At 35.8% G+C, this 14,839-nt stretch overlaps 1 protein-coding gene across 3 annotated transcripts in view; it reads right to left on the minus strand.

Moving 5' to 3' along the window:
* The window catches only part of FIG4 (polyphosphoinositide phosphatase FIG4), a 54,469-nt gene that overhangs the window by 12,170 nt on the left and 27,460 nt on the right, over positions 1-14,839 (minus strand). The window contains exons 1-13 of one of the 3 annotated variants that reach the window (XM_045754718.2): positions 14,605-14,681; positions 12,377-12,474; positions 9,904-10,002; positions 9,375-9,587; positions 8,961-9,079; positions 7,807-7,907; positions 5,030-5,114; positions 4,569-4,806; positions 4,173-4,277; positions 3,307-3,399; positions 2,240-2,342; positions 1,156-1,354; positions 110-283 (exon numbers count right to left, since the gene is read on the minus strand). In XM_045754718.2, the coding sequence (XP_045610674.1) occupies positions 110-283; positions 1,156-1,354; positions 2,240-2,342; positions 3,307-3,399; positions 4,173-4,277; positions 4,569-4,806; positions 5,030-5,114; positions 7,807-7,907; positions 8,961-9,079; positions 9,375-9,587; positions 9,904-10,002; positions 12,377-12,472 (1,625 nt within the window). In that variant the 5' untranslated portion in view covers positions 12,473-12,474; positions 14,605-14,681. Of the gene's footprint in view, positions 1-109; positions 284-1,155; positions 1,355-2,239; positions 2,343-3,306; positions 3,400-4,172; positions 4,278-4,568; positions 4,807-5,029; positions 5,115-7,806; positions 7,908-8,960; positions 9,080-9,374; positions 9,588-9,903; positions 10,003-12,376; positions 12,475-14,533; positions 14,682-14,839 lie in introns of those variants that run through there. The other 2 variants (XM_045754721.2, XM_069337337.1) reach the window with 2 other exon arrangements.

Genomic DNA, 14,839 nt, shown 5'->3' on the forward strand with positions numbered 1-14,839 from the left:
TACAATCACCCTTTACCCCACAATCTTATCCTTCTCACAACAATATTTATTCAGACAAACCTCCAAATATTATGTAAATATAGGAACAAGTCAACCCCAAAAATTATACCTGCGGGAGCCAAAGTTATCATCTCCATAGGTGCTGGTTCTTTCCATGTGGCGATAGTGAGTGTTGGGGTTAAGGTGGTGGCTATAGTATGGTGCAGAACTTTGGAAGATCCCAGTTTTCTTTACAGCTCTGTATGCAATTTCAGAGAGACGGCTCATCACATTCTCATCTTTCCTGAGGAAGGAGTCAAGCTGTAGCATTTTTGATTCATAAAAATGTTTGAATGAAAATATAAAATGGACATAGGTCTTATTAAGAACACAACACCTATACAACGTCTAGTTATATGTATGAATTTATTAAATTTTAACATATTTATAGCAATTTTTTTTTATATAAACAAATTAGAATGAACTAGTATGTTAATTCAGGCTGTTGCTCACAATAAGGCAATGTTTAGAATATTTACCTGGTATGTGATTTTTAATTATCATAATAAACTAAAAATAATATATCAGAAGATCCATTTGAACACACATTTAAAACTGGAAGACAAACTCAAAGGCAAACCTATATAACCATAAGAATGGTAAATATATTTCTGAAAATGATGTTATTAACTGTATTACTAACTCTTTCTAGAGTTTTGTTTACGGTTCCCTTAACCACAAAAGTTGGTACTCCAATCGCACTGATTTTGAAAGCTATTTGTAGATATATGAATTATATATGGTTCCTATAATTCAGCAAATAATTACAGCTGAATACACATAATATTCTTTATATCTGTTGATAATATTGTCCATTTAAGTTTCAACTCTGTTGTTGTTGGCTCGTTTTGATGTAGAATATTGTTGGACTAATAGTTTTCTGCATGTAACTATAGATATTTAAATAAATAACTTAATAGTGATTCAAAATTTGGTTGACTTCTTAAACAGCCAACAGTATCAACAAAACAGATGGTGCGGGGTCTCTTTATCCCTTACTTTGGTAAATTCATTTTAATGTCACTGAGAAAATGTGGTTTAATGATTATCCTTTACATTGCAAACTTTTCTTTCATAGAAGATATAATGACGATACCTGTATTCAATTTGACTTACTGTTTATTAATGCGAGCCATATCAACAGCAACATATTGGATGTGGTGTTGTGGGGAAAGAGTAATGTTTAGTTGATCAATGAGATGACAATACTCAGTGTTGAGTATGGATTCATGGGGCCGCCGCTCACGTCTCTTCACAAGATTTAGGATAACAATGGGTGATCCAAATCTCCTGAGTAGTTCATTGAAATGTTTCCCTGTTGAAAATGAAAATACAGTATATACTGTGTCACAAATTATTACTGTATATGTAGTCAATAGGCAAAATGCTAAATTGAAAATAATTTTGAGTTTAAAAGTTTTACGTACTGTAATAAGTTTTATTTTCATTAAAATCTGCAGGTTGACATCTACTTCACTCTTAAGTGGTTTTTGCTATATGCAACATGGCCTTTGCTACTTTTGTGAAGTAATTTTTAGTTTTTGAATTTCATTGCCTTATTGACATTTCCACCTCTAGTGCTAATTTTTCAACTTCTTCACTTGTTTCACATGTCCAAAATCTCTTAATTGACTTTCAATCTATGCTCTTTGCAATTGAAACAGTTAAGATATTGTACTGGATTTAAAGCAAGGACTCTGCAAATGTCACTTATTTCACAGTTCACAATGTCAACTTTTATTCTCCATTTATTTCTCAATGTGAAATTTTACATTAGGCATAAGTTCCACGGCTCTACGAGACACACATTTAGGAATTATTAATAAATTGCTCACTCAGTGCTAAATGGTTCACACACGGTTAAGACAAGCCTATTTGAATGACAGCAACAGCTCTTTTACTCTACTGACACTTGTATAATCTAGTGGCTGATAGTCCACTCAACTGGCAGTACTGTATTGCAAAGAACAAAGAATTTACATCTTTACTGTGACTGCCCTACTACTGCTCTGCTTTTGGATGATGATAAAACCTTGACAATCAGAATAAGTGGTCAAAACATTTAAGCTACTGTATCTTTTTTTTTACTTGCATTTGCTACTGTACTGGCACAATTGATAATTAGTCAGAAACAAGCTGATTGCAGATCCATCCAAGACTGACTTATCAAGATTCTAATGTGCTGTATTTCAACACTCACCTGCAGTTTCTGCATATGGATCCATTACATCAAAAGTAATGGGCGGCTTTGGAACCATCTTGCTCACATCTTGAGACCAGTGTGAAGGAATAGAGCCTCGAATCTATAAAAATCAAGTACAGTATTGTCATACATCTTCATTCATTTATTCATTCATTCATACATACACATCACTAAGAACTCTTTTAACCTGACCAGGATTCGAACCCGTGCCGCCTGAGATCACCCCTAGGCGTACAGGGTACTGTAACTGTAGTGATTACTACAGTTACCATACTACAGTTAGTTACTACAGTTACCATACACTTAAAGTACAACTGAGTTATACTATATGTGTATGGTGCTAGAACTTATCCCTGTGGTACTCCACCAGTAACATTTCTCCAGTCAGATACATTATCTCTGATTACTGTCCTCATTTTTCTGTCATTTAGACAACTTTTCGGCCATGTCAGAAGTCTTCCTGTCACCCCTCCAGAATGTTCCAGCTTCCTTAACAACCTCTTGTGTGAGACTGTCAAAATCCATTTTCAGCTCTTAGATAAATGCAGCCAACCCAACCATCTATTTCCTTTAACATCTCTGCAGCTCTATCATAAAACCCAAGTAGATTTGCTACACAGGATCTTCCTGTTTGCAAGTCATATTGTCTATCTGTTATTATATCATTCCTCTCCAGGTGCTCCACCTATTTAGTTGCAATTATTATTTTAATGTTTTGACTACTACATTCGGTAACGATACAGATCTGTAACTAAGAGGGTCCTCTCTGTTAGCATTTTTGTAGAGTGGAACTATGTTTGTTTTTTCCCATATTCAGTATCTGCCAAGACTCCCATACACAAAGACACCTGAAAAATTAATTGAAGTAGAGTGCTCAACTCTGAGAACCCAAGGTGAAACTCCATCTGGGCAAACTGCTTTGTCTCTACTTAGCTCCTTGAGCATTTTGTCCACTGTCTTGAGATACCTCTATGTACATATAGTGTGTGTGTGTGTGTATTATATATACAGTACATGTCATATGTGTGTGTATTATATATACATTACATATCATATTAACAAACCTGTACAAATGAAGTAAATCTGCCCAGATGGAGGGATGCTACATGGGCATCAAACACCAGCTGCTCCGTCTCAACTTCATTTGCTACATCACCCTGAGAACCAACACAGATCATCTTATTAATAAACATATAATATTAAAAATATAATGATTACATATAGATGTTTTGTCATCTCAATAAATACATGGTTAATAAAAGGTAAAAGGTCCTTTAAAAAAGGCAAACTGGATAATCTTTAACTTTCAAATTAATAAATTTCAAACAGTATTTTCACAAAGGAGTTGGCAGTGTGATTTTCTAATTTGGTTTTAGCTAGTTTTCAAAATACAGTAAACTATAACACCAACAACTGAATATAAAAGCCAACCTAGTCAACAAATACCCACCCACATGAGAGAGAGAGAGATATACTTTCCATCTCACTCTGTGGTTATGACTCCACACACAAAACAAAGCAGCTGCTCTAAAAACCTTATACAGTACTGTATATATAATTGTATCAATGAATTGCATCCAACTATCTTTCTAATTCTATTATAATATCATAACAGATAGGAATTAAGAGGGTACAGTTAGAATTTAATTAACATACCACACGCTAGGTGTGGCAGTGAGCAATAAGCAGCGATATGTTCATTGTAAAGTTTTGAGGTTGTCTATTTTGGCCACCTGAATCTAGGTTTTTTAAAGAGCCATGGCCAGAATCAGTGAGACACACTGATTTCTAATTGGCCTGTGAGCTACCAAGATCCCGTGGAGTCTGGCACTGAATGGTGTTTTGTGTGGAACATGTGGCTCACAGTCATGGGATTGACTGAGAAGCCTGAACTCAGGAAATATCTTTAAATTAAAATATGTTTTCTTACCTCAAAGTTGGCCCCTCGTTTAAGGAACCTTGTGCCTGCATAACGACAAGATCTTCGTGCAATCAGAGTCAAAAAGAAAGATCGTCCATACACGGATATGTTGCTCTGCAAAGAAATCGTTAAATAATTAAAGAGAGATAAATAAAAAGTAAGAGTGCAACTACTAGAATAAATCATATTGGAGGTGGTCATGATTGACTGATGAAACTTTGAAAAATATTTTGCAACTTTAGCATGAATATGGCAGGTTAATGAACTGCACAAAATTGAATATACATTTGAATACCTTGACATAAATCCAAATATAATTATACAGTACTTTCTTACTCTTAGCCCATTTTGATTAAATAAAGCCACATTATAAGAATACAAACGTTTACTAGAGTAACTCTTTACCTGTGCAACAAAGCCATGGGTAATGGGTAAAATCCAAGCTGGATGTAAGCAATTTTCAACTGGCTTTAAGAGGTACGAGTTCCATACGTATTTGTTGTTGGGTTTATTACGTATTCCATACGAGATAAAAGGCTGTTTCTTGTTTCTTTTATATGAAGGTGAGGTTTTACACCGACTGTCAGATGCATCTGTAGTAACTTCAGGGCCACTGCTATTCACTTCTTTATTTGACAGCGAGCTGGAAACAAAATATATTCTTTGTGCTGTGTACAGCTAATTTGTGAGTACTGGTATACGTATATTATTCTGCCACTCCCTTGGTAGTAATGAGATGACAAATACATGGTACTGGGAGATGACAGACTAAAAATAAAAGTAAAAATTCAAGTCATAATTTACATAATCCTTCATAGCACAAAAATGAGCTATTGGGATACTACATAATATAAAAACCTATTTACCTTGTCACTTTGCCAGCCTCCTCATTTGAATCCTTAGAGTTTACAGACAAATTCAAAAAGTCTTCTGCTTTTTCTGTTTCACCCACTGAAAGATAAATTACTATACTCCATATTTTATCATTGCAATACAAACTTAATATTGGATTATAAATTATAATACTAGATTAGGTATTATAATAATGAATTAAAACTTATAAAAATGAATTATAAATTATTATATTTGATTATTATACTGGATTAGAAACTATAATACTGGATTATAAATTTAATATAATTAGAAATTATAATATGGTTGGAGATTTAAAGTCAAAGACAGATTCATGTAAGACAAAAATACAGATTTGTAAGTACAGAAAATTTGAGAAGTATTATAATTATTTTAACTTTGAACACTAAAAGGTGTAGGATTGATTATATTGTACTGTAATAGTTTTAGACTAAAAGTATTTAATACTTCAGCACAATTTGAAGCCAAACCCTTGACTGCTCCACAGTTAATGCAGTGCTGGAGCCAGCACTGCACATCATTTAATACTTGTGCTTAGATCTGCATTATTTAGAAGTAAAGCTGGGTTTATAGTTAATTTTCCCCTGTCTAATATATTGGGAAAACCTAGTTCACTACTCAGATCTAGTGACAATGATAAATAAATCTGTAGTAGTATATGTGAACACACACTATCAGATGATGAAATAAGTTACTAATGGTGATATAAGCCAAAGTGATGGAGAAAGCGGTGGCAGGCAAGAAGCCACTGACAATAATTTTTTTTAGTTACCACATGGAGCAAATTTGGTGATACGAGGCTACTGTAGCTGATACAATAACTCTTTTTTGGAGGTTTAAGTGATCAAAGCAGCAGATGGTAACAGTAAAAAGAACTGTATATTGTCAAAAGGAACAAATTTGGTGTTACAAGCTACAGAATCTGAAGAAAAAAGTGCTAATTTTAGTTTTAATGATCATAGGTTATGAGTGGAGGTTATGATCATAAATGTGATATGATCCATTTGAGGCTTGAAATTTTAGTTTTCTCTTACTATATTTAATGACATTTTTAATACAAAAAGCTATTCTAATTCCATATCTACCATGAAAGTATATAAAACAAAAACTAAATTAAAGTTTTGAGTGCTCTAATTTTGTTAGAGCACTCAATACACTGTGAAGGGCACTGTGTAACAAAACAGCCCTTTGTAGCCAAATGTAATTTTGCCGTTTCTTTTAGTCTGATAATTGTACAAGACTCGAAAATGCAATAAAATACATGTAACATAAACGGTGTGGGTGTATACGTATGATTTAGCCTTGATTCAGCTGCTAGTTGCCAGGACTTGACATCAATCACTCACACATGCGGGGTGTGCTGCCTTATTATTTTTGCACAATGATGAGTTCAAAAACTTCTGAATTTCTGACCAGTTCAGAAATTCAGAAGTGGTTAGACAGTGGTTATAGAGAATGGTCATTCCTGCCTATGGGCAAAAAAAAAAATATATATATATAATTTTTCATTATAGAATTATTAGTTTGTATGTAAAATGTAAGAAAAACAGGAAAATAAATAAGTAAATATTTATCAATTTACTGGATGGAGGCACTCTGAAAGGTTGCACATTAGCTACATAGTCTGGAGTCTGTCAACATATGATATCTTGAGGTTATCTTGAGATGATTTCGGGGCTTTTAGTGTCCCCGCGGCCCGGTCCTCGACCAGGCCTCCACCCCTCAGGAAGCAGCCAGTGACAGCTGACTAACACCCAGGTACCTATTTACTGCTAGGTAACAGGGGCATAGGGTGAAAGAAACTCTGCCCATTGTTTATCGCCAGCGCCTGGGATCGAACCCAGGACCACAGGATCACAAGTCCAGCATGCTGTCCGCTCGGCCGACCGGCTCCCATGATGCTGACACTGACATACCTGATTTACCTGAGGGGCCACTAACACTAGTGTCCTCGACGAGGACAAGAAGCCGACGGCTTCTCGAAGGTCTCTCCATTTGCCTTGATGAAATACACTAGTATGTGAGAGAGAACTCCTGTTTTCTTCTCGGATGTTTCACAGATTGTTTACCACTTGTTTCTCTATTTACAAGAGTATGTGTGTTGAATAACTTGATAAATCACATAATTCAGATAACACATGATAACATCTTAATTGATGATTGGTGTACCTGGTATACCTCATTACAACCATACAGAGTTGTGAAAACCACATGATTATTGGTATACAGTACATATCATGTAATTATGATGAAATTTTATATAATGACAATGACTGCATTCACCTTGTAACATTCATGATGATAACCGCATTCCCATAGAAATGTAACCATGAAACGATAGCAGGATTTTCTTCATGGGTCAAGGTAAACTCCATTACATCCACAGAGAGCTATTATATCCTTATTTGCATCATACATGTAAAAACCAAATAATAATCGTTTAAATTGTCATATAACGATAACCACACTACCCTGTGAATCAACATATAATAATAACCACTGTCTAAGGATTAAAACTGTACTGCAAATGAATTCCTGAGATTATAGTATTTATTGTTAAATACCTTGAAATGTGATGAACTGTGATACGTATGCAAATCTCAGTCAACAAATCGGTTGACCAGAGATATGCAAATGCCAGTCAACATATTGGATGAACAGTAATATGCAAATGCCAGTCAACATATTGGATGAATAGTGATGTACAAATGCCAGTCAACAAATGGGATGAAATTATCTATTCTAATATACACACAAAAAGAAACCTTACAATCAGCAGTTGGTGTCTTTAAGTGTGCCAGCACTTCCAGAGGTACATCTCGAGGTGGGGCCATGTTATACTGGAGGCTGTGTGTTAGGTCATAACTGTAACTGTAAAAGAAGGAATTATGTATATTATTTAAACTAAGTTAAATATTTTGTAAACCTACGGTGAAATTTTTAATGAATAAGTTATCCCTGTTAAGAGAATAAAGAATAGATGTCCTGAGCAAGAAAAATTTTAAATAATAAAAAACTTTTATTATTCACTTTTATTTATTATATAAAAACTATTTGTTATATAAAAACTTTTATTTATTATATAAAAACTCTAGGGACCCGGAGACTCCCTTGGAGCCTCTGGGTCTCCCCCAAGAAAAAACATTAAACATGAAAGTGTCATATGACAAAGATTATGTAGAAAATGGAACACCACACATATAGCCTTTATCCTGTAACTGCACTTGGGTAATAACACACACACACATGCAAACAAATAAAAAAAACATATAACTCAAAAAATGGCCACATGTAACTACAACTGAGCAAAATTGGTTAGCCATGTGACTAACACACAACAGTGAGTTTTTGTACAGACTCCAGTATGTAAGACTATCAGTGCTGTGGAATATACTGCACTGTATCCACGGGCCCTAAAAACATATACAGTACAGACTCCAGAATGTAAGACTATCAGTGCTGTGGAATATACTGTACTGTATCCACGGGCCCTAAAACTACATACAGTACAGACTCCAGTATGTAAGACTATCAGTGCTGTGGAATATACTGTACTGTATCCACGGGCCCTAAAAATACGTACAGTACAGACTCCAGTATGTAAGACTATCAGTGCTGTGGAATATACTGTACTGTATCCACGGGCCCTAAAACTACATACAGTACAGACTCCAGTATGTAAGACTATCAGTGCTGTGGAATATACTGTACTGTATCCACGGGCCCTAAAAATACGTACAGTACAGACTCCAGTATGTAAGACTATCAGTGCTGTGGAATATACTGTACTATATCCATGGGCTTTAAAAACACATACAGTAGATATATGATTCAAAGAGCAGAGAATTCTGTTTGCAAGGTAATTACAGTACAGTATTTATATTTTTCCTTTAACTTTGAACTCAACAGAATAATTCCACCAACCTGAAATAAAAATTGGAAGAAAGATCAATGTTCTGAAAGAGTCGCACATATTTTGGCTCGTCATCATGGTGTTTACGAACAGATTCATGAGGAATATATATCATTGTCGTGTCCTCAACCTGAAAAAAATTTACAGTATTCTCTCTTTACTAACCTCTGAGCATGATAGTTGCTAACTGCTGAAATATATTCAGTTTGTGACTTAGAGGAAGCAGTAAGACAGTCAAGTGCAACCACTCAAACTAGTTAATATGCATTGTCATAAATGTTTATGTGTATTAATTCTGAAACAATATTTTATATAACAACTTGTGTAACAAAATTAATTTAAAACAATCAAATCGAGCAGAGAGATCTCTTTAATTAATCTGTGTAAACAAATATTTTAATTTCACACAAAAAAAGACACCATACCTTATAAATGGTGTGTAAGCCTATCACGGCCACTTTTCTTCGTTTAGTCACCAAGATAATGTAATAACCCTCTAAGAACCTTACAAATCCAACAATTCCAAATGCTGACACAGTTCGGGATAGTCCAAACATCTGTCGCTGACCAGATTGTGCTCGATTTCCTTCGTTGATCATGGATAACAATTCTTTAATTTGTCTTTGGCTATATTCCACCTGTAAATTGGTGAGATATGCAAGTATAAAGCTAAGAATCTGGTCTTGAACACATTTACATAGTTATTTCTCAAAATGTTAAGGAAAACTGCTTACAGATCTATGAATAAGTAAAAGATACAGTATAGCATTCACTGGCTGGCTGTCCCCTGACACAATGAATTACAGTACAGTACTATTATTATATACCTTATGTCACCCATTAAGTAAAATACAAACATATGAGGAAATTAGTGCTTAAAGTGTTACAGCAACATAAAATCTAAAGGAAGGGCACAATAAGTTAAAATCATTAAAAAGTGCATAAATTCCTCACCTTATCATCAGTAATATTTAAAGAGTGAGGCTCTGTACGGTCAATTTTCAACACCCTGAATTTTGTTTGAGTGTTGTTGGAGCCAATCAGATACAGTCTCTGAAATACATTATACCTTAAATGTGATAATCATCTTAAATCTAATTTCTGATAATAAAAGACTAACTATACAAACACACAATCCATGATATTTTGGAGGTTACATGCAGTTGTTTTTAAGGATACATATACAGGTATCTACTGTGGTTATTGACCAGGATTGGCAACAGTAGGACTGAAATTTTGACATTGGCACCTGTCTTAATGCTTCATAAGGCCCTATGGGGTCATACAGGCTTTAAAGAGCACAGGAGATAACTACAGTATATATAACTTAAAGTGACTTCCCAGGTGAAATCATAAATAAAACTCAACCACCAACCAAACCCTCTTTGACCTCCACAAGTGACTGTCAATGATCAGTTAGGCCACCAGTCTGCCTACTCCCCACTACCACTATATAGCACAACTACACACACAAAACAAATGTATCTGACTCCAGCCAAAATTTTTTATTAAAATATATTATGATTTTAGGCGCTAGGCCAGGTGTTGAAACCTGTTAGTTATTCAGTACTGTGCCTAACTAATTAATAAGGAATTGAGGGTGAAATGCCCCCTTTTTTTGGCTCCATCCCAGTAGCGTCCTTGAACTTAAGCACTAGCCATTACTGGTGAGACTAGTCAGTGCCACATACCCTTAACGACTTTCATTCCCCCTACCCACCCTACAGGGCGTGGAACACAAAAGGATCGAACATCAACTTAATACTGAGGAAACCTGCCTAAATGCAAAGGAAGGAGCACACAAGATGCCTGAACTCACACAAAGAAATGTTTTGTAAAAGTGTCAATCTATAAAACAAACACTCTCTGACACCTACTAAACAAGCAGGCCACCCTTGGTCCAGATGACAAGCCTGAAAAACAGAATCCTCCTGAGGAGCCACTACATAATGAGTGGGGAAGGAAGAGAAAAGGAAAATGCCCCAACACTTTGATAAGGTACCATGCCCACTATAGAGCAGGAGCTGATCCAATAGGAAGAAAAAATCCATACAAGAAGCACAACCAGTCGACAGGAAGGACCAAAGGCAATATCAACCAGAGAGGTTCCTCCTAAACTGAGTGAGGAAAGGTGTCACTGCTCAGCGAGAAAGAACTTACTGTATCCCCAAGTTGTCTGGCCAGCAAAGGCACAAGACAGCATCACAGAAATAGCCCTAAACTCAAGCAATGTGGGGATAACAATAGCTAAAACCAATATTGGAAAACAACAGAGAGCCACTACAAACACCTAGACTGAACTTCCACAAACAACAAATCCACCAAGGGCCAGATTTACGAAGCAGTTATGCAAGTACTTACGAATGTGTACATCTTTCCTCAATCTTTGATGGCTTTGGTTACATTTATTAAACCGTTTACAAGGATGAAAATTTCCCAATAAACTGTTGTTATTGTTATAAACAGCCTCCTGGTGCTTCAGAGCTCATTAACTCTTTAATAATTGTAAACAAAGCTGCCAAAGTTTGAGAAAAGATGTACAGGTTTGTAAGTACTTGCATAACTGCTCGTGAAACTTATTCAGGAATAAGAAAACTTATTCTAACTTATTTAGGAAGAATTTAGGAGAGAATAGCCATGAGAACTGTTGAGAGGGCATGAAGGAAAAATGCAGAGAAAGCAAACTTCAAAGGTTCCAGAATTGAGGCACACCACAAAGGTACATCCCATTCCTTTCTCCTAGCAAAACTTCAAGCAGCAAAGTCTGATTCTGAGCTGAGCTTTGCTCACAGCACCAGGAAATAGGGCCCTGAAACTCATAATTAGCACAACCTCTGCACACAACTTATGGTCAGAGGAAATGCTGTTCATATATCTTCAAGTCACAAGTCTCTGTGAATACTGGAGATGTTGATTGACCTATCACCAGGCAGAGTGAGATGGGCTCATTACCTCGACCACAGAAATACCAGCCTGCGACTTGGTGGCTGATTAAGCAAGTTAATAGGTTAGTTGCTAAGTAGTTATCAGTCTATTTCGGTAGTTAAGCGCGGTCCAAATATTTCTCAAGAGGAAGTTTGAGTCTTGTAGCCTCCTTACATTACATTTTTAATGGCAATTTTTTAATTTGCCACTTTTAATGGCAATTTTTAAATTGCCATAAATTCCATTTATGGCAGTTTACCTCAGAATTGAGGTGATCTTTGATCATCATGTGCTTCCCACCTTGTAAAGGAGGCAATAAATAATTGCAATTGCCCTTGTTCCTGGAAGACAATGAGAGTATCAGGGGTGCCTGGTGTTGGCTAGTCTGACCAGTAATGGCCTTAAGCACAAGGATGCTACTGACAAGGTAGCACAGAAAAAACTTACCCTAGCATGAAACAACACTGAAGTTCTAGATATTTAATCTAAATACAATACTCACCGACTTTGTCTCATATAATGCCATTTTCTGTAGTCCATTTATGATTGGGAAAAACTGGATATTGTTTTCGTACTCCATTTTGTTCTCTCTCACCATTTCTGAAGAGTTAAATGCTCATGATACTATAAACCACATACTCATTGACTGATTGATTGGATTTATACATCAGATCATCATTTATTTATACATATATAATTATTTTGACATTAATATATTTTACCATACCTTGCAATATATTTTACTTTGTGATACTACCTATATTACCTTGTGAGTAATATATTTTACTCACCTTCAACCTGCAATGCCATTTAACAGATTTGAAAAGTATTAATTTGATTTTTATACCTTGCTGAGAATGCTGTCTTGATTTTCCATAATTGGGGACGGGAAGCCTATTAGGTTTATCAACGTCCTCCCCTAGGTCAACTCTGAAAGTACTCACCTAATTGTGTTTGTGGGGGTAGAGCTTTAGATCTTTGGTACCACCTCTCAATTGTCAATCAACTGGTGTACAGGTTCCTGAGCCTATTGGGCTCTATCATATCTATATTTGAAACTGTGTATGGAGTCTGCCTCCACCACATTACTGCCTAATGCATTCCATTTGTTTACTACCTTGACAATAAAAAATTCTTTCTAATGTTTCTGTGGCATATTTGGGTACAGTACTTTGTTTCTACAGTTCCCTTGTTCATGTTCCACCCATGCTAAATTGTGTTTGACATTGGTAGCATGGGTTTGGCTAAGTGTTTCCTCAACTGTGAGTTTGGTGTATAAATTTCTGGTGTGCCCCCCACTTGGATTATTGCATCCAAGCATGGAAACCTCATCTTCAGAAAGACATAGTTGCATTAGAAAAAGTTCAACACTGGGCAGCAAAATTTATTTATTTATTTATTTATTTATATACCTGTATACAAGAGTTCTTACATTCTTGTACAGCCACTAGCATGCATAGCATTTCTGGCAAGTCCTTAATCCTAATTTTCTCTGGAATACGATCTGCCATATCGTTTAACCACCAGGTACCCATTTTACTGTTGGATCAACAGAGGATTCAGTTAAGGATTGGTGCCCAATAAATCCTCCGCAGCCAGGATACGAACCAGGCCAAAGCGCTCGCAAAACGCCAGGTGAGTATCTTACCACTTCGCTACGGGGACTGCAAATCATTCCAGAATTAAGTCATCTCCCATACCAGGAATGGTTGAGGGCCACATGGCTAACACCACAAACTAGGCATGACAGGGCTGATTTCATTGAAACTTTTAAAATACTGAACTATTTGGACGATGTTGATCAAGACAATTTCTTCAAAAGGTCAGATGTAACACAAACAAGAAGCAACAACTTCGAACTCAACGAGCCACAATGTAGGACTGAAAACAGCCTCCATGTACATTACTCCATAAGGTAATAGTCTATGCCTGTCATCCTTATGTATCACCTTTTTTTTGTATTAATTGTTATTTTCCTTGAACGTTCTCATTTTGTCAGCTTAATTCTCTTTTAGTATGAAGTGTTTTATCCCCTCACACCTTTAGTCAAATTGTTTTCTATATTAAGTTTTGCCCGAAACGCTTTGCATTATAGTGGCTTCATTAGTATTTGTAACTCATGCCCCTACAATTGTACTCACCTCTTTGTGCCATCAGGATCAAACATGGACTCTTGGATCCTGCATATAGAGTACATTACTCTTATGTTCTTTGTACACACATTCTTTAGAATAAGAATTATTATTGTTATTATTACATTATAATAATAATAATAATAAAAATAATAATAATAATAATGATATTCAGGGTCCCGGTAGTACAGTCGGGTTCGTTCAGACTCACAACTGAGAATTTCGGGTTCGAATCCCGGGTGGGTCAGAAATGGTTGGGCGTATTTCCTATCACCTAATGCACCTGTTCACCTAGCAGTAAGTACATACTCAAGAGTTATGTGGGGTTGCATCCTGGGGAGGGTCAGTAATTTGACCCTTGGGGGGGGGGGAGATTTCGATATAAGCTTAACATGTACTGTACATATAAACTGGCTGCCTGTCCCCCTGACACAATGGATTATCAATATAATTAATTGCTGGGGTACAGGCAGCCAGTATATATTTAAGTAACTTTATAAACTATATATATTTTTACCTAAACTTACCATGCAACAGATCATAATTTATTTACACTACTCAACCAACAATGACATTAGCGGCATGAGAGAGGTAATACCTAGAGAAGGAACTATTCATTACAGGAAGGAGGCGGCCAGACGGGTCGACACCTTCCCTACTCACCGTGACGTCATCACAACATACCAGAATTCATTTTTGATAAAACTTTTTAAGATTCCGTATGAATTAAAATTAATTAAAAAATCATTATAATTCACTGTACACAGCTTAGAAAATTATTAAATATTAGAATAAATTTATATATTTGTATTTTGTATTTACACATTTTTTTT

This window comes from Procambarus clarkii, chromosome 37 (genome assembly GCF_040958095.1).
Source record: "Procambarus clarkii isolate CNS0578487 chromosome 37, FALCON_Pclarkii_2.0, whole genome shotgun sequence".
Classification (NCBI taxonomy): Eukaryota; Metazoa; Arthropoda; class Malacostraca; order Decapoda; family Cambaridae; genus Procambarus; species Procambarus clarkii.